General features: G+C 43.4%; 1 protein-coding gene across 1 annotated transcript in view; it reads left to right on the forward strand.

Annotated features, from left to right (window-relative positions):
- Positions 1–19,724, forward strand: part of PKHD1 (PKHD1 ciliary IPT domain containing fibrocystin/polyductin) — a 239,336-nt gene that overhangs the window by 25,679 nt on the left and 193,933 nt on the right. Inside the window, exons 24-32 of the mRNA XM_039696008.1 lie at positions 154–276; positions 1,800–1,905; positions 2,786–3,064; positions 6,026–6,156; positions 6,677–6,812; positions 10,142–10,337; positions 11,783–11,850; positions 13,784–15,397; positions 15,568–15,711. Coding sequence (XP_039551942.1) covers positions 154–276; positions 1,800–1,905; positions 2,786–3,064; positions 6,026–6,156; positions 6,677–6,812; positions 10,142–10,337; positions 11,783–11,850; positions 13,784–15,397; positions 15,568–15,711 — 2,797 coding nt within the window. The remainder of the gene's footprint in view (positions 1–153; positions 277–1,799; positions 1,906–2,785; positions 3,065–6,025; positions 6,157–6,676; positions 6,813–10,141; positions 10,338–11,782; positions 11,851–13,783; positions 15,398–15,567; positions 15,712–19,724) is intronic.

Here is a 19,724-nt window from a genome sequence, read left to right on the forward strand (position 1 = left end):
AAACCTTGAGTAATGAAGATTTAGGGGTGCAGATATGATTAATGGAAGAAGGGTGAGAACTTTCCGGGAGTTATTGCATGTAAAGATCCTGTTTTAATTTAACATCACAGGACAGAAAAGGATGAGAAACTTGAATTCTTTGATCTTTTCCAGGTCTCTGCTGAAAACCTCACTGGCCTGAAGCCAACTGTTTCTACTCGTGTGGTTTATGATGGGGGTGTGTTTATTGGACCAATATTTGGGGACATGCTTGCCACCCTCCATAACCAAACACAGGTGAGTTGATGTGCTCTCTCACTTGTCACTGGTTCAGCAGGGTTGTGCAACTTCAGAAGTCTCAGAGGTATTTGGGTACCTTGTTCTGCCAATGAATCCTTTCAGGAATCTGGTTTTCTTTGCCTCAAATTCTCTTATTCTGCTGCCTGGTGTGTGGAGCAAGACTTTGTTCCAAGAGCTGTTGCAGGTAGAGAGAATGGTGATCATGGGTGATGGAAGACAATATATATTTTTTTGGAAGCGGTGACCAAGGGATAAAAATCTCTGAATTGTCACCCTTGACAAGTCCTGTGGTTCTTGGGCACCAAACTGGGAATTACACAATTCACCTGCAACACTCTGTGACACTGATGGGCAAAGTAAATGAGTTGGTGGCTGGGATACTCATCTGTGAGTTAGGCAAATCCTGAACCTCTCTGGATCTTGATTCCCCAGGAGGGAAGAGAGAGATAGGAGAGCTTCGTGCTGAAGGAGGAATCATTCCAGTCTGCTGGATGGACAAATGTGTTCCCAGCTCTGCTCTCAGATGTTGCAGAACAGTGGCTCTGGCTGGCTTTGTTTCCAGCAGACTCTCAGACACTGTGGCTATAACAGGGTGGTGTTGGATGTGCTCCAAGCCCAGCTGTGCAACATCTGGGACCAAACCATCCTGCCTTTTTCATGAACCTGGTTCCCAGCCATGAGAATTGCTCTCTTCTAGTGACTCAGGCACCTACCACATCTTTTCCATCCATGCTGCACAGACCCTCAAACAGCTCAAGTGAAACAAGACCAACAGCAACAAACAGATTTCCTTGTAGTTTTTGAAGCTTTATTCTGGCAGTGTAAAATTGTCCCTCTAATTATCATGTTTCTGTCTAAGCAGACTACGTTGCAACTCTGTGCTCCTTGTATTTCTTTGGAGCAGATGCTTTGCTTTTTGCAAGCACACCCTTAACAACTGGAGAGGGATAAAGAGGGACTCTTTTATGCCCTATCCTTTGCCAGCTGACTCTTCAAAAATATCAAGATCTCAGGGGGGATATTTCTTGATGGTCACAGTCCAGTTTTTTCCTTCAGCTTTAACAACAAGGGCCAAAAAATAAAATTTGAGGGCTGCATGTTGAGAAGACACATTGTGAGTTTCACTTTAATTAGTTTTCCAGGGTGTTTAGACATAATACATTTATTCCCAAGGCAAAGTGGGAAGAACTGGGGAAGGCAAGAACAGTCTTCAATGGGTGAACTGGAAGAGCAGGAGTTTGAGGAGGTGTGGGTCCCAGGATGGTGGGAGATAGGCTGGAGATGCAGGATCCAAAACTGTGTCTTGGATGAGCCCTAGCAATCTGCTCTTTAAATTTGCAATTAAATTTGCAATGGGATTGCAGCAGGGTGGAGAGCTCTCTGTTTGTTCTAGCACTGTGTGCTCTCAGTAGCTCAGGGTGGCTACCAGCATCTATCAGTCAGTTGTGGCTCTAGAAAACACCTCTTCGGAGGTGTTTAAGATATCATTCAACTTTAATATCTCTCTGGTCTTTCTCCAGGTGGTGGTGATGGTGAATGATGTCCTTGCCAACTGTTCTGGCTCGTGTTCTTTCCAGTTCAGCCAGGAATTGACACCTGTAGTCAGAGATGTGGAGTATTCATCAGGTAACGGGGCCTGGAGTCTGAGCACAAAATTCTGTGAAAAAGATCTGCCAGGTGCTGGTGGTTTCATGTACATGTGTATCCTTTCGGAAATTTTTGATTTTATGGAAACTGCACTTTTATGAGTCACTTCTGATCAGCTCCAGTTCTGGATATGCTGTGTGTACAAGTTTGTCCTGCGAAAGGCAGTGGAGCTGGGAAGGGTCTGGAGCACAGGTCTGAGGGGGAGCAACTGGGGGGGCTCAGCCTGGAGAAAAGGAGGTTCAGGGTGATCTTCTCACTCTCCACAACTCCTTGATAGGAGGATGCAGCCGGGGGGTGCTTGATCTCTTCTTCCAGGGATGAAGAAATAGGATGATAGGAAATGGCCTTAATGTGCATCAGGAGAAGTTTAGAATAGTTGTTAAGAAAGGTTTCCTCATTGAATGGGTTGTCAGGCTCTGGAACAGGCTGCTCTGGGCAGAGGTGGAGTCACCATCCCTGGAAGGGGTCAGAGGGTCAGAGGGCTCGTGGATGTGATATTTGGAGACACAGTTTAGTGGTGAGCACAGAGGGGATCTCAGAGGTCTTTTCCAAATTTAACTACTCTGAGATTCTATGGTAGAGGCATAAAGGGGAGAGAAACAATGGCAGGTTTGATGCCTATAGCAAAAACCAGCTCTTGGCTCAAGCTATTTTTAATAAAAAGTTAAGGGAAAATGTAACAGCTGGACAGGGACAGGCAGGAATTGCTGTTATGTGGAACAGTGAGAGAACACCAGTGGTGTAGTTTTTAGGATGTCCTGTTGAAGCTGGTAGAATCTTTTAACAGTTGGCTGAACTTAAATTCTGGACTTTGCTAGGCCAAAATTCGTGAGTGACCTTGATGATTATATTCCCTCAGGTGAGGCGTCCCAGGCCACAGTGGTTCTCAGGGGAGCTGGCTTTGGTGAGGAGCAGCTGGCCCTGCAGGTGGAGGTGGACAGGAGGAGCTGCCACGTCACATCTCTGAATCAAACCCAAGTGGTTTGCCAGGTTCCAAGGCTGCCAGTTGGGATCTACCCAGTGACACTGCTGGTGACACCTCATGGCTTTGCTCTCAGTGGCACCACAGGACAAGGGATCTTCCTGACAGTCCAGCCAACGCTGGAAGCTGTTGAACCTCCTTCGACTTCAGAGATTGGTAGGTGTGAACCCTCCAAGGGAGCTGCTTCCTGCTTTTTCCTTGTCATGTCATGCTTTGGTTCTTCTGTACTTGCACTGGCAAGATTTTCACCTGATTAAAAAAAAATTTATAGCTGGACACACTGTGTGTGCCCCAAAGCACAGTCAAAATTGACCTAAAGATTGATAGATTCTCTTTGGCTCTTTGTGCAGGCAACCAGTTTCCTGAGTAGTTTTGTTTGGGAATTACATTTTCAAGTGCACATATATTTGTTTCAACAAATCATTAGTGCTTCATACTCATCCTCCCATATCCATTTGACGTGTAGCTATGTAGTATTTGAATTAATCTGGCCTAATTAAAGTCGGTATTAGGGAAAAGTTTTTCACTGGAATGGTTGCCAGTCACTGGAACAGGTTGCCCAGGGCATTGGTGGAGTCACCATCCCTAGAGGGGTTTGAAAGATGTGTAGATGTGGCACTTGGGCACATGGGTGAGTGGTGTGCCTGACAGTCCTGGGGTACTGGCTGGACTTATTTATCTTAGAGGGTTTTTCAGATGAAATGATCCTATGATTCTATGACTGTGAAATGGCTGGACTGGTTAATCCCAGCCTCATTGAAGCAAATTCATGTTCTGAGGAATAAAATGGAAAACTCGGTACAAAGCTAAGAAACTTAGAGAAGCTAAAGCTAAACTGAATCTCCTTCCTTTCCCATTATACCTCCTCTCCTTGAAATAGAAGAGGAAATAAAGAATGATAAATTCCATACCTGAAGATAAGAGCAAACACTGTTGATGTACCTGGGCTGTGCAGTGAAGGACAGTCTCAGATTATGCTTTGTTTTCAAGCAGCAAGGAATACAGCAGAATCAGCATGAACCAAGTCTACTCTGACAGTAAAGTTACCCAGTCATTTCTCTGTAAATCTCCTCATTTTACTAATTTGATTTCTGAGAGCATGGTAGCAATCACCACTGAGAGCAGCACTCAGTGCAGCTCAGACACGTGGCTTGGAGATCTGACTGGGCCACGCTTGGCCACTTTGGAGCAGCCACAGAAAAGGTATGATGGCTTGAAAAACTGTCCATGGACAAGCATGGGATGGTTTTGTTTTTTTGGTTGCATGGGAAGAAAACTATTCTAACTCTTTTAATATTATTTTTTCCCTAATGTGAGGGTCGTGGCACCCTGAGTTTAAGAATCACTTTTAATTCATAGAAAACTCAAACACCTCCAAGCAACTCTAAAAACAATCCTTCAATGGCAAAATTTAGAGCTTGGGCTTTGCTTCTCCTTTCCTTTGCTGGCAAATCCACTCCTCCCAATTACAGTGATCTGTCACTCATTAAAAAGAAAGCAAGAATAATGCTATCTTACATTACATGTGCCTGGAATGCTTATAATTGGAAAGAATTACAACTTCCATCTGTGTTTTTAATTTCTCCCATTTCAAATACCTCTCTTCAATCTCATTGTAAAGTGCACACAGGCACTATTTCACTGCATATAGATATAATGTAGATATCAAAATTTAACAGCATCAGTCTTTACACAACACTAGTGGATTCTGAACTCTAAATCTGAAGCTCCTTATCTGACAGCTCTTGCATTTGCAAGTGGCTTCAGTTTTCACTTCTTGCTCTTTCTGACTCTGCAAATTTAATGTTACAGGACAGGAAGGCAACAAAGCACCCTGTACTGTGCTGCATCAGCTCCTTCTTGTCAAAATATCCCTGGTCTCAGTGGTGCCATGCTGGGAGATCCCCATGACCTAACTCTAGAAGCATGGAATGCCTTTCTAAAGATACTCCCACGTTCCAGTGAATACCAGGAGATTGCTGTTAATGTATCTGATTGCTCTTGTTGGCCTGGATTTGCTGCCAGCCACAGGAAATCAAGACTAAACTTCTACAATTCTCTGGTGGTTTAAAGAATTAGCAGGAATAGGCAGTTTCAGGAAAGCATACAAGGGAATTTGTCATTAATATATAATTACTTTACTTTGCTTACATCACATGTGAAAAGAGGGGTAAAAGCACAGTAGGTTTACGATATAGCCTTGTTAATAAATACAAATAAACACTGCATTAATTAGTGCCTGTCTGAGCAGTCTGTTCAGCCATAATCCTAAAACTCTGCAGTGCTGAGAACTAGAGAAAAGGCTCTAAGTTTCAAGCAACATTTCCTTTTTTTTGTTTTTTAAAGTTTCTCTGAATCGCATCAAAGCACAAACTCCAGCTTGGAATTGCCATTAATGCCCACTCCTGTTCTCTTTCCTGTTTCTCTTTGAAACATCCCTGAGTCCTGTAATCACTCGGAAAAGCAAAGGGGCACCTTGGCTCTTTGGAACTGGATGCTGAAGAAAGATCAAGCACAAGTCTGGCTGGTGTCGGGCGTGATCCCGCCTGGGACTGGGGAGGCTCAGTCTGGCACGCAGGAGAGCTGAGCTTGCTCCGTGCTCCACAGAACGAATCCCTCCTTGATTTCCCTCACAAATCCGAGTCTCCAGCCCTGCCAAGTCCCCTTTCTATCCCAAGTTTCCTAGACACATGCTACAGGCTTTTCTGACAGCAGGGAGCTTGGCAGCTGTTTGAACTGTGAGAGCACCTGCTGCGTTAAGCTCATTTTCCATTCTTAGTGCTTCTTCCTTCCTTCCTTATTTCGTTCTTGGGCTGGGGATCTGGCTAAGGGGGAGATCACAGGCCAGGGCTTGCTGGTTTAAATAAGTATGTCATTAAAAAATAAACCGAGAAAAAAAACCCAGTCGTCCTGTATTGTGGAGGAGAATTCAAATAATTCAAATTCAAATAAAGCAAGAAGGATCTCTGGTGCAAGAGAGGGAGCCAGGCACAGCAAGGTGGAACAGATCATTATCAGCTCAGCTGAGAGACTTTTGTAGTCATCTATAAACAAAGAATTCTTTGTATATTAAAATATCCTACATATTGAATATCATGGAATAATTGTTTGTTTTAGGAGGACTTAGAGTGACTCTCAGGGGGACCAATCTTGAAGGGGTAAATGCAGTGTTGTTTGGATCCCAGCCTTGCCCAGTTTTGGAGGAGGGCAGAAATTCAACAAGAATTCAATGTAAAGTTCCTTCTCGGGTAAGAAACCACACTTTGGGGAGCAGTCAGAAGCCAATGTGCCTTCCTGTGTTTTCCTGGCCTGAGCTACACTAGAGAAGGGCAAAGAGCAGCCCCTCAGCCAAGTCTTGTCTGTGGGGCAGTTTACTGTGGACTCTACAGTAGACCAGCTTAGTTAAAAATAGATTAATAGATTTATGAAAACCAGTGAAAAAAGCAAGCTCTTTAATTTAGTAAGAATATTGCAAATTAAAAACTGCATAGTTAGTCTGGGATTTTGTTTACTAGCTTAATGTACTTGTGTGGATATAGCAAATCCAAATCTTCCCAGTCTGGAATTGTTTTAAGGTTTGAAAATCTCTGTAGATGCTCTTTAAAGTCAACATAACTGTAAATATTTAAGTAGAGTCTGGTGTATGTGAAAGTTTCTTCAGTGCCATGTACCTGATTTTGTATGGGAGATGCAGGAACACAGGAAATAACTTTAAAAAAAAAAAAGGTTCATTCTTTTCTCTGGCATTTTCTTTCTCTCTCTTCCTAGGGGGCAGAGGATGCTGCTGTCCACGTGACACTGATTTTTGGGTACAAGTCAACAACAGTAACCAACTTGTTCCAGTATGATCCTTCCTTAAACCCTGCACTTGAATCCTTGAGCAGGAACAGAAGTGGCATAGCAGGTGAAAATGCAGATGTGTACTGGGCATCTTCTGGAGAAGGGTTGTTAGTGCTGATGGTGGTGGGGCAGAGGAATTTATAAATCTATAAAGTTTGATCTAACCTTTTTTGTTTTCCTTTAAATTTTAGTTCCTGTATTTCCTGCTAGTCCTGGTCAGTTGTGGTTGGTTTCTTATTGGTGTTTCAGTAGCATGCATGAGGTAATGAGTTGCTTGCCCTATGGTATGAATGATGTCCACAGGATGTCAGGTTCACTATAGTCCTGATTTTGTGTCAGGTTTCTCTAACTCTGCTCTGAAACAATCCCATCCATTCATGCAGTGATTGGAACCAATGGAATGGCATGAAGCTGTGTCAGGAAAGGTTTAGGCTGGGTATGAGGAAATGGTTTTTCATTCAGAGGGTGGCTGGGCGCTAAACAAACTCACCAGGGAATGGTCACAGCCCCAAGGCTGCCAGAGCTCAACTGATGCTTGTACAACTCTCTCAGGTACAGGGTGGGATTCTCAGGACTGTCCTGTACAGGGTCAGGAGTGGAACTTTGGTGATCCTTGTGGGCCCCTTCCAACTCAGGGTATTCCACAATTCTGTATTTCTTAGTAAGAAATTAATCCATGGTGGGAGAAATGAGCTCTGGAGAGTATCCTTCTCCAGGATCCCCATGGGATGACCATAAAGAGCATAATGTGCATTTTGGGTTACTGAAAGCAGGGGATAGGCAACATTTCTTTTGCCTGGTTCCCATTCCAAGCCAAAATGTTCCTTCCTTTTTGACCTTGTGGTGTTTTACTTTAGAATATGAACATAAACCTCACAGAATTCATGGGACAAAATCCTAATTAGGTCTCACGGAATGTTTGCCACTCCTGTCTTTTGAAAGATTCTATTTAGGAAAGTTTCTAATTGATTTTTTTGGGTTTTTTTTTCCACATTTCCCTCATTTCCCCCCCCCCCATGATTTTGGCTGTGTGTAGGGAATAGAAAGCATAAATAGTGAATGATGTCCACTTACAAACAAGCCTTTTAGGAAAGTTTAGCACGTTTTTGCATGGCAAACTGGCAACAGTTATTTGGTATCTGAGACAGTGGGGAAGAAGATGCGATGAAGACAGAAATATTCCTGTTTTCTTACCTATCCCATTCCCATTCCTCCAGGAATACAATAATCTGACTTTTTTCTCTTTTTTTGCAACCTCTCCAGTGAACACCTTAAAGCTCCCAAATTTGGTTGGACTTTTTGGGGATGTACAGGGTTAGGTTACTGCCAGTGCCAAAATTCCTTGTGCACTCCCAGCATTTCTGTTCATTTTTCCCCAAATGCCCTTGTCATTTTCTATTACTCCAGAATGCATAAATAAGAGAAAACGTCCTTTATCATCTGAATATTATTCAGATACCACAGCACCAAGGGGAGGTTTCTGTAGCCGCGGGCAGCTCAGGTGCAAAGAATTCCTTAATGTTACAGTGTCTCTTGAGCTGTGGTGGGGCTGAGTTCAATCTCCTATTCAGAACCTCCACGGCTTCGTCTTTTAATATAATTTTCTTTCTATATAATAAAAAGAATAAATAAATTACACTGATGCCTTCCAGGCATCTGGGATTAAGCTGACAATTGACCAAGAGTCCAAAGAGTTCATGTTATTAACATATTCAACTTCTCAGGCTTTCAAACTTTATTTGAGTCTTTGTGAATGCAGAATTGAAAAGTATCAGCTCCAAGACCTGCTTAGAGGAGCAGGTAGTTGAAAGAATCTTTATACAGGCTCTTCTGCTTCTTCCTCCCTCCTTCATCCTTTCAGGGGAGGCAGGAAGATAAGATTCACCTCCTAAACACATCCCTGTGCTCAGTGTTTAGATGTTTTACGTGGTCATTGAAGATTAACAGATGGTTTTGTGGTGGGCTTTGCCACAGCTCTTTTGTGTGTCTTGCAATAGGATGAATCATGGCATAAAGTCTCCTTTCTCTTCACAGATAGAGCTATGAGTGAAAATGCTTTTATTTGGACTGATACCACCTTATTTTTTTAAGCTATTTCAGAAGGAAATTTAAGTTATGAAAATCCCTTGTCTCTTGGCTTTGTCCTTTCCTGTTAGTGCACTGTGCACTAAGTATCCTCTATCATTTGAACACAGTTTGACACAAGCAGCTTAAATAGGAGAGAGAGTAATGATTACTGAAAATAAGGTGCTTTGGAGAAGACCTGGTTTTAGCTGGAATTGAGTTAAGTATTTTTTCATGAGGCTGTGTTTTGGGTTCATGCTGAAAATGGTGTGGATAACACAGGGATGTTTTGTTCTTGCTGAGCAATGTACACAATGTCAGGGACTTTTCTGTTCCTCACCCCACCAGTGAATGGGCTGGGGGTGGACACAGATTTGGGAGGGGACACAGCCAGGACAGCTGATCCCAACAGACCCAAGGGATTATCCAGACCATGTTGCTCATGTCCAGTTTACGAAGCTAAGGGAGGAAGAGGGAGACAGAATGATGTTTTGTCTTCCCAAGTCACCATTCCATATGATGGAGCCCTGCTGGAATGGCTGAACACCTGCCTGCCCATGGGAAGCAGAGAATGAAGTCCTCATTTTGCTTTGCACACATAACTTTTGCTCTACCCATCAAACTGTTTTTATCTCCACCCACAAATTTTCTCCCTTTTATGCTTCTAATTCTCTCCTCCATCCCACTGCAGGGGAGGGTGTGAGCAGATGTGTGGGGCTGAGATGCCATGTGGGGTTAAACCATGACAAGCACATTTGACTTTAGGTACACAAGGAAATTTTTTTTTTTTTTACTATGGAAGGCTCCTATTACTATTCCATGGCTCCATAATTCTGAAAACTCTAGGATTTTTTTTTATTATGGAAGGATCCTATTACTATTCCATGGCTCCATAATTCTGAAAACTCTAGGCTCTAGATCATTTATCAGGGATTAAAAAAAAACATAAATCCCAGAACCTCTCAGGTCCAAAGCTTTAAAAAAAAGAAGGATTTTGATTTTAGCAGGTTCAGATATTTATAGGACAGACATTTATGGTGTGAGGGACACGAATCCTATCCTGAGTGTTGCTGAGAGTGGCTGTTGGTGGTCATAACCAAATTCACTGTGATGATGTCTCAAGACAACCCTGATAGCTGGTGACCTTATGCAGGAGGGATTGAGGAGGATACAGAGCCACTGCTGTCTTCAACATTTTGGGTTTGGGCTGATGGGCAGGGCTGGACTATTCTGCCATGATGGGACTCTGCTCTTCCTCAGGCAATGGTCACGTGTGCTAAAATAACCATTCCCAGAAACACTGAAAAAGTTCCCTTCCTTTCTCTGCAGGAGGTGAGGAGCTTCACATTGGAATATCCCAGTTTTCCAGCTACCAGGGCTCAGATGTCAAGGTCCAGATTGGGGACTCATGGCCACAGATCCAGGCACAGACAGAGCATGGGGTTACTGTGACACTTCCAGCCCTGCCTGCAGGGTGGTACAACATTTCTGTCCTCATCAATGGCATTGCTGTCACTTCAAACAGGTGTGTATTTTGCTCAGAAGCTTCATTCTCCATCTTATTTGGTGTTTTAGGGTTAATCTGAAAAGGAAGTTTTGAGTTTTTCACAAATTCTGTACCTAAAGGTGAATTCTGCAGTGTGGTATGAAATTATGAATAATTATCAAGGAATTTATTTATCTGTGGAGCCCGAGTCAGCAAACTGCTAATGCTAGTCAATTAACTTCCCTTGGATCAGTAGGAGGCAGGAGAGAAACATTTTAGGAAAAAACAGTTGATTTGATGAAAAATGCATATTCAGGCAATCAAAAGCATTCACAGATTCAGGTCAAATGCAGATAAATCCTGCTGTAGGAAAACAGCAGAAGAAAAGAAACACTTTTCATCAGAAAAAACAAAAGCTAGTTTGAACAATGCAAAAATGCTTTGTTTGGAGAATTTTTAAATGATGATATTTCCATCTCCTAAGGTGACACTTCAAGTTCATGCCTAGATAAATGTAATATAAATGAACTAAAATGTGGGGAAAAGCTGACCTGAAATTGGGATATAGGAATGTATTCAAAAGCAACACAGTTTTGTTCCTCAGCCATGGCAGCTGCAGGAGTGGTCCTGAAATGACAATACTGGGGAGAAATGAGGTGTTTTTATTGCTCACAAACCAACTTAAGCTGCTTGTAATGTTAATGAAGCTCAGAAGGAGAAAAATTATGGTTGGTGGGATGGCACACAGGGATTCATCCCACCTGGTACTGGAGTTTGTTAGCAGCACCATCACTATCTCCAGGGATAGATTGGAAAGAGATGGGTCATCCCAGGAGAGGACTCTGAGCTCTGGTGGGCTGGATTGCAGGATTGGGAAGATCCCTTCTCTAACATGTCTTTTTAGGGAAAAGGATGTTTTTGAAAGCAGGACGATGAAGAAAAATAGATGTAGATTGGGACAGAAATTGAGCCATAACTTCAGGAGCTCATGTCTGGGTTTCCTCTTGTTCAGTTTACTCCATTCTGATGGGAGGGTGTGAGGACAGAGGGCAGCTGTGATGCCTTTTCAGTACACTTGTATTGGGCATAGCTACAGTGAGATCTGCTTGCCAAAAAATCCTTACTCTTGCTTCCTTTGATGGGCAATTCAGTTGGACTAAATTTGGCCCACATGTTGCCAATTGATAAGAGAGTGTTTGTGACAGATATAGCTTAAATGTGTCCCTGCCCAGGGATGGGGAGGGTTGGAATGAAATGACCTTTAAGGTCCCTTCCAGCCCAAAACATTCTGTGATTCTAAACCACATGGAAAAATTTGGGGTGTTGGGTGGTCTTGTCACTGTGACATCAAACAAAGGGGATGTGCCAAGTGTGTGCTTGGCTTTCTGGGAGTTGTAAGAAAGAAAAGCACTGAAACAGGAAGAAAAAATAAAAGAATATTCCGAACTTCCCTGAACCCTTTCTGTGTTGATTGTGTTTTGCAGGGTTGAGCCATTAATCCAGTACCTCTCTGAGATCTTCAGCATCCAGCCATGTTGTGGCTCCATTCTGGGTAAGCAGCATTGGTACATCTGCAGCCACTTATGGAGGTTAAAGGGATCAAGGGCACAGTTTTCCTGCAGGAATGGAAAGCGCATCCCATTTCACGTCCCTTTAAATGAGGAGGTTTTGAATCTGTGACCCTTTATTATGCAGGCATCAACTGGCAGACAGCAGAGGTCTGGAAATGTGGGATTGCAGTGAGCATCCCTCCGTCTGGTTGGCTGGCTCAGGGCTCCCTGTGCTTTGAATTTGATTTTCTCAAGTGTTTGCTCATGTATCCTTGCATGTTCCCTTTGGGAAAACAAAGCACGCCCACACCTGGCTCATCTGTGCTGTTTCTTTCAGTCATTTTGCCCCCATCTTTCAAGGTTTTCCATGTGAAAGTTAGGTGGAAAGCAGGGTACAATTGTGGTTTGAAGCAAACAATAATTTGAAGTGATCCCAAAAGGGATGTTCATTTTTGTTGTGTTGAAAAGACAGAATAAAAAAGCCCTTTTTCAATGTTAATTTTAATCAAAAGGGAAATATTTATTAATCCTGTTCTAAGCTTTTAGACATTGGAAATAATTTAAGTGTGTTTCTGAGCAGAACACTGCTGAATTAAAAAGAAAAGTTTTTCTTTAAATCTTAAAAAGCAGATTTAGGGTGGTTGATTTACTTTGTCATTTGGCTGATGGTGGAGGAGAGTTGAATCCCTGTAGTGAATTTTACATGAGCCCTTAGAAATGCTTTTATAGAAGACAGAGAAATTCTTGTGCTACAACCTCAGGTCCTCCGCAGATTGCTCTCCCAGGCTCACAACACATTTAAAGACACAAAAATTCAGAGGCTTTGTGGTACGTGATTAGTTCAATAGTTTGTGAAGTGCTCAAGCCTTGAAAGATGAGAGAGTGGATAGAGCTTGGAGAGCAAATCCTATCAGTTTTGGAGATTAAACCATACTACAAAAAATAATAGAAGTTTTACCCTTCTTTTTATATTTCAGGGCAAATTGAAAATTAAATAAGAACTGATTAACTCTTTGGTTGTGGTTTTATGAATGGCTTAAGCTAAATCAAAACCTCTTTGCTGCAAAAAGCACCAGTCCCTTCCCCCTTACCTGTAATCTTTTGTTGTCTCTAACACTTGTGTGTACATCTGGGTTAAGGATTTGGGCTCACTTAAAAAGAAACCTCATCACAACAAACTTATTTTTTCAGGTAGATCATGGGAAAAGGAAGAGAATAAGCTTAATGGATAAAGAGGTTGAAGCAAGGCAGGCACTGAGAGTTCCAGTGTTGCAAACAAAAGGAACATGGACAGAGCCTTTGGGTGAGGGTGGTGCAGCCCTGCCACAGGGGGCCCAGAGAAACTGTGGGTGCCTCATCCCTGGAACTATTCAGGGCCAGGCTGGATGGGGTTTGGAGTAACCTGGGATAGTGGGAGGTATCCCTGCCCATGGCAGGGGGTTGGAAGGAGGTGGTCTTAAAGGCCCCTTATAACCCAAAGCATTCTGTGATTCTATGAAATCTGACACTTCCTGAGTTTGAAAATATTCACAATCTCATTTTCCTTCCCTGTGGGCATCAGGAACAAACTACATCCCCACCCACCTGTAGGGACAGTCCCGTTCCATGAAGAGTTCAGCCTCTGTTTACTCTCAGGGGTCTTTCACAGCAGCTTTCTCTGTTTCTGTGGTGGCTTTCTATGGTCATTTACTGCCACAAAGATCCCTTGCTACTTGTTACCTCAGCCTCTTGTACATGTAGGATTACCCTGATATATGGCTGCTATTTTCTCTAGCTATCTTGTCCAAAAAAAAGAGGATTTTATTTCTTTCCTCCACCCTGTCATGCTTATCTGCTTTATCATAAAAGGTTTGTGTTGGAAGGGACTTTAAAGATAATAGTTCAGAGATAGTTATGCATATAATACCCTTCTTCCTTGTTTTGTTTTGCTCCTAGGTGGAACACTGCTTACAATCTCCGGGGTGGGCTTTAGCCAAAATCCTGCCTTGATTTCTGTGTCAATGGACAATCAAACCTGTACAGTTACTCACCTGGAAGAAGAGACAGTTTGGTGCCTGACCCCACCAGCTGTTAATTTGTCTAATGAAGATTCGGGTGACATCTCTGTCAGAGTAAATGTAGCCATCAGCAGTGGGTCATTTCAACAAGCTCTCTCTGCAAACAAGACCACCACCTTTAACTACCAAAGAGCTTTGACTCCCCTGGTTACTGCTGTTGAAACAGAAATCACAGATGGCAGCCTGCTCTTGAGCATTCGGGGAATAAACATCACTGGATCTGTGGCTAAGCTTGGACACACTGAGTGTCAGCTTGAGTTTCAATGGGACAACCAGTCTGAAATGTCTTATCAGTGCTCTTTGCCACTGAACAGCCTGGAACCTGGGACTTTCCCCATCCAGGTCATCCAGAGGCAGCTGGGATATGCTCAAGTGACAGCAAGGCAGCAGGCCCTCACAGTAACTCCACAGATAACCTCCATATTCCCATCAAAAGGATCAATCTGTGGTGGGATGTCGCTCACTATATCTGGTATTGCTTTGAAATCCAGGAGGAATTTGGTACGGGTCAGCCTGGAGAGTAATTATTCCTGCGAGATCCAGAAGTCTGATAATGACTCCATCAGCTGTGTTGTCCTTCCAGGGGCCCACCCTTTGCACCCTCAGTGGCTGGCTGAGGCATCTCGGGCTCTCAATGTCGCCGTGGTTGTCAATGGGGTCTGCAGTGTGTGCCTTGGGGGCTGCACACTCCACCTGCAGGAGCACTGGACCCCCCTGGTACATCTGGTGACCTGGAAGACCAATGGGACATCCACCCACATGACAATCAAAGGGCAGAGGTTGGCATGGCAGGGTGACAGCCCCGTGGTACATGTGGATAACAGCTCTGCCTGCAAGGTGACTTTTTGGAACGAGACCATCATCAAGTGCCAGACAGCCTGCCTGGCCCCAGGGGAGCACAGCGTTTCCATATCCAGCAGGAAAAGTGGCCGTGCTTGTTTCAGAGGGACATCCAACCTTCTCACCATCCTGCCTTGGGTGTACCAGTTTTACCCACGGGATTTCAGCACCAATGGGGGAGGCCTGCTCAGCTTAGCTGGGTTGGCTCTGAAGGGAAAAAGGATGACTTCAGTCCTCATAGAGCATCACCCCTGCCACATTCTCAACATCACCTGTGTGTTCATCCAGTGCACGGTGCCTCCAGGGAAAGGCACAAGGGCTCTGAGTCTGAAAGTAGATGGACACTCCTATTACCTTGGAACAATAAGTTACAGTGAGGAGTTTACCCCAGCTTTCCTTTCACTTGTTTCCACTGGTGTCCTTTTAACTTTGACAGTATCACAGGTCACAGAGATGGACGTTATCCAGGTGTTTATTGGAGATTTTCCTTGCAGCAACATCACCATCAGTCACTCCACATTGCAGTGCACAGCTCCTCTGCTCCCTGTGGGCGAGTACCCTGTGCTGGGCCTGGATATTCCCAGGGGATGGGCTTCCTCCAACCTGACATTCACTTCTCATCTGACAGTGACAGCAGCACGTCACAACTGGGGTAAGTCATGGAGAGTTGCTGCAGTTCCTCCACGGGGTTTTGTGTGAGGCACTGCAGTGATGTAGGTTTTTTGTCATGAAAGCAAAAATTATGAATTAAAAAAAAAAACCTTTTGTTGAGAGCCAGCTGTCAGGCTCTGTCTTAAATCCCATTTTCTGTTCTTTTCTAAGGTGGCTTGAATGGAGGACAAGTTTACCTGCATGGAACTGGGTTTTCCCCAGGAAAGACTTTGGTCACAGTGTGTGGCACAAGCTGTGAACTCTTGGGCAACATGACAGTGACTGAGCTGAGCTGCCTTGCCCCACGCCTACGAGGTCAGTTAAAACTCAGAAATTGTCGTAATGATAAAAATATCCCCTAAAATCTTGACCCAAAATGGGGAGTCCTAGTGTATTTCATCCCACGGGAACAAGGAGCAGCCCTGGAGAGAGGAGAGGAATTAACACAGCACTGACAAAGTTTGGACTTGGTGATCTTGGAGGTATTTTCCAACCACAATGATTCCATGAATCTGTGATTTCTGTGTTTTGAAATCAGTCTGAGGACAGATGGTGTCAGGGTGAGTTTTTGTGTCCATGGCCATGGATGTTTGATTAGATCTATCATGTGCCTGTGGCCACACTTGCACAACATCAACGTTTCCTCACAGCAGTTATTCCTTGTGAAAGCTCCTCATGTAAAACATGCAAATGGACTGCGGGGTTGGGTACCCAAGTACCTCTTAGCCATCATGATCATCTTAATGAATTAAGCTCCCTTAAATGCCTTTTCTTCTGAGGAAACGGTCTCAACTTGCACCAGGGAAGCTTCAGTTTAGATATTAGAAATTTTTTTAACATAAAGTGTTTTCAAGCTTTGTAAGATGGTGCCCAAGGAAGTGGCGGAGTCATCATTCCTGAAAGTGTTAAAAAAACATGAATGTGGCACTTGAGGACATGGTTTAGTGGTGAACATAGTGTTGGTGAGATGATGGTTGGACATGACTGTCTTAGAGGTTTTTGAGGTCTTTTACAACTTTAACAGTTCTTTGATTCTGTGGCCACACACATTTTGTGTTTTGGTTGCATGGTGGGATGGCCTCAGTGGGATAAATGTGTAGAAGGAAAAGGTTAATGACTGGAAGGGTGAACAAATGACAGACCATGGTGAGTTCATAACTTTGGGAAGCTGGAGATGAGGATTTGACTACCCTGAGAAGAGGATGGGATCTTCCATCACGACCAGAGCATCCTCCTTAACTGGAGAGAGACATGATGATCTCCACATCTCTCTTTGAGAGAAATAACCCTGCCTAAATTTTCAAACTTTTCAAAATGAGCATTTACTGGGACAAGATACATTCCCTCTTTTTCCTACTGAAGGCTCAGAATTAGGCTTCTCAGATCTGCAAAAGGCAGAATTTAAGACTTCTACGTCTCAACTCTGAGCCATGTACCATTCCCAAATTCTAAACATGAAATATTCACCTTGGTGCTTGACTCCTTGGTGGAGTCCCCATCCCTGGAGTTGTCCAAGGAATGACTGGATATGGCACTCAGTGGTCTGGTCTGGGTTACAAGATGAGGAGCAGTCAAAGCTTGGACTCTGCAGTCTTGGAGATCTTTCCCAACCTAAAATGCTGTGATTCAGGAATTCCAAGACTCAGAAGCTTAACATGTCAGCCCCTTCACAGCTCTGAAGTTGGAGAACATCTGGAGGTCTGCAGAAATATTTGGTGTTCTGAGGCTGTCCAGACATCCAGTATCCTGGTGATCAGAGATCCATGACCTCTTTTTCTTTGTGGATGTGAAAGAAAGGTGGCAAGTTAGAGTGTCCATCAGGGTAAATTCACAGGGATTTGTTCAAAGGTGTGTGGAATATATATCCTCCAAAATAGAAGTTGAATAAATTATTTGTCAAGAAGCCAGCCCAATGTGAAATTTAACATTCTTTTGAACAAGGGTTGGGACTAGAGGCCTCCAGCTGTTCCCTTCAGCCTCACTTATTCCCAAATTCTAAATTTACTCCTGTCATTTTGAACAGTTCCTTTCATAGAATCCCAGAAAGATTTGGCTGAAGGAATCTTAAAACATCATCCAATTCCAATCCCAGTGCCATGAGGAATACTAAAGAAAGATGGAAGGGAGAAAGAAAAAGGGCTTTAAAACTCAACTACAAACACTCAAAAAGAGATGTCAAGAGGGCATAAAAGACTCAGTTTTCTTTGTTTTAAACACGGTCCAAGCACAGTCTATAAAACTGTTTGTTATTTTAAATAGAAAAAGAGATGATGCTGGAGTGCTGGAAAAAAAAAGCACAAAAAGGGGCACCGTGGTTATTGCAGGGAGAATACCATACTAAAATTTAGTCACATTGATTCAAACTTTGTTCAGAGCTCCCTGAGTAGTTGGTGGCAGAGGAATCCTGAGGAAAACAATCTTACAGGGAGGACCACGATGCCTGTTTCTGTCCCTAGATGTCAGCAAGTGAATGCTGATGGCTGGTTGTGTGTCTGGAGAGGAAATGCAAAGGAAGCCTTGCCTCACCCTCCCCTCTCTCTCCTGCCCCGGGTTTTGCAGCCGTGCCAGTTACACCAGTCGAGGTGCAAAATATTTGTTAATTAAATATTTACAAACAAATATATATATTTTTTCTTTTCTTAAAAAAGTAAAAATCCTTTTGCAGGCTGCTCAGATCTGTGTTTGTCAGGCTCTTTCTGCTCCCTGAGACACTTGTAGTCAGCTTGTGCACATCTACATCTGGCATGGGTAAATGTGTATAGAGAGCAAGATGCTTTCCAGATACTCTTCCACCTAATGCTTAATATTTAAGGGCCTTTTTTTTTTTTTTTCCATATTTAAGCTTTTAACCTTGCCCCTCATCACGTTTAGGGTGGTTTAAATGCAGTAACTCCAGTCTCACCTCATGGTTTACACCGTGCTGTTTGCCTGGGGAGTTTTGCCACTTGGTGCTGGCATATCCAGTGCTCAGACCTTTCTTGCACTGCCTCGTCCACATGGGAGAGGTGGCAAGGAGACTCCAGGACTGAGAAGGAATGGGAAGGGGAGGTCTGTGGTGCTCCAGAGCCCCTCAGTGTTGTGTCAAGTTAGATATTTGTCAGACCACATCAGCCTCTGCTCACTGAAGTGTTTGATGTGAAGAGTTTAAGCTGCATTTCTTCTGTTACTGAGGGCTGTGAAGCAGAACCCTCTCTCCTCTGGCACTGTGGGATGTCAGGTGGCAGTGGCTGCCCTGGCTCTCAGTGCTGGGTCATGTTGTGTCTGGCTTGCTTGAGATTAGAGATGTTCACGTGGGAATCCCCAACTGGTCCATGTGGCTCTCTCATGTGATCCAGTCCACAGGGCAAGGCTCTGCAGGTAGGAAATGTGACTCCTTTCCTTCTTTCCCTTTAAGCAGGAAGTTTTCTAAGAGATGAGGAATTGCCAGGCTCAGCAGGATCCATCCATAAGCCTTCCTCATGGGGCTTTCCTTAGGAACTGGTGCTGAGTGGGGTTGCAGCAAGGCTTTGGTCAAGAGCTGGGCATGTTACTGAGATATCCTCAACCCAAAGCACAAGGAATGGGAATGCAAGACCAGACTCTTTTATTAAAAAAACATTGTCTTTTGCAAGATGCAGAAAAATCAATTCAGAACAAAGCTAAAATTTGATTTTCAGCCTTAAAGCTTTAAAAAAAATTAACAAAATTAAATAAAATTAACAAAATCTCACTGCCTTCAAGGAAAAACAAATCCAAAAGAAAAATGCCCAAATTAACCCATGAGTCTTTAAAAGTAAAGATATAACTGTCTTGATCACCATGCCTGGAAGGGTTCAAGAGCCATGTAGATGTGGCACCTAGGGACATGATTTAGTCGTGGGTTTGGCAGTGCTGGGAGAATGGTTTGGATCAATCTTAGAGGGCTTTTCCAACCAAAATTATTCTATAATCCTGAAAGCTCTCCCCTTCTCTGATTCTTGCTCTGTTGCTCATGCCACTGCATGAACAAAAATGCAATTGTAGATTCTGCTCAACTCAGGTTAAATTTACAGAACACATGGTTAATGTTTGTGGGACTGAGTTGTGCTCCTGTGAAAGATGAGAAAACTGGAAGGAAGCTTGAGTTTGAGACAGCTGAGACTGATTATTCCTCTAAGGTGATATTAGGGTAAATACCATATATAATTTTTCCAGTAAATCAGTCCCTGAGATTTTGTGTTTTACATTAAGGTGAAGGTAAAGAAGGTACTTCTAAAAGGAAGTCGACCGATAAGGGGATGCATCAGGATAAAAGCTGAGCCTGATTTTCCTGGTTGCATCAACATGCTTGGACTAACAGGTCTGACTTT

The sequence above is a fragment of the Passer montanus genome, unplaced genomic scaffold (genome assembly GCF_014805655.1).
Source record: "Passer montanus isolate IOZ18808 unplaced genomic scaffold, ASM1480565v1 scaffold94, whole genome shotgun sequence".
Classification (NCBI taxonomy): domain Eukaryota; kingdom Metazoa; phylum Chordata; class Aves; order Passeriformes; family Passeridae; genus Passer; species Passer montanus.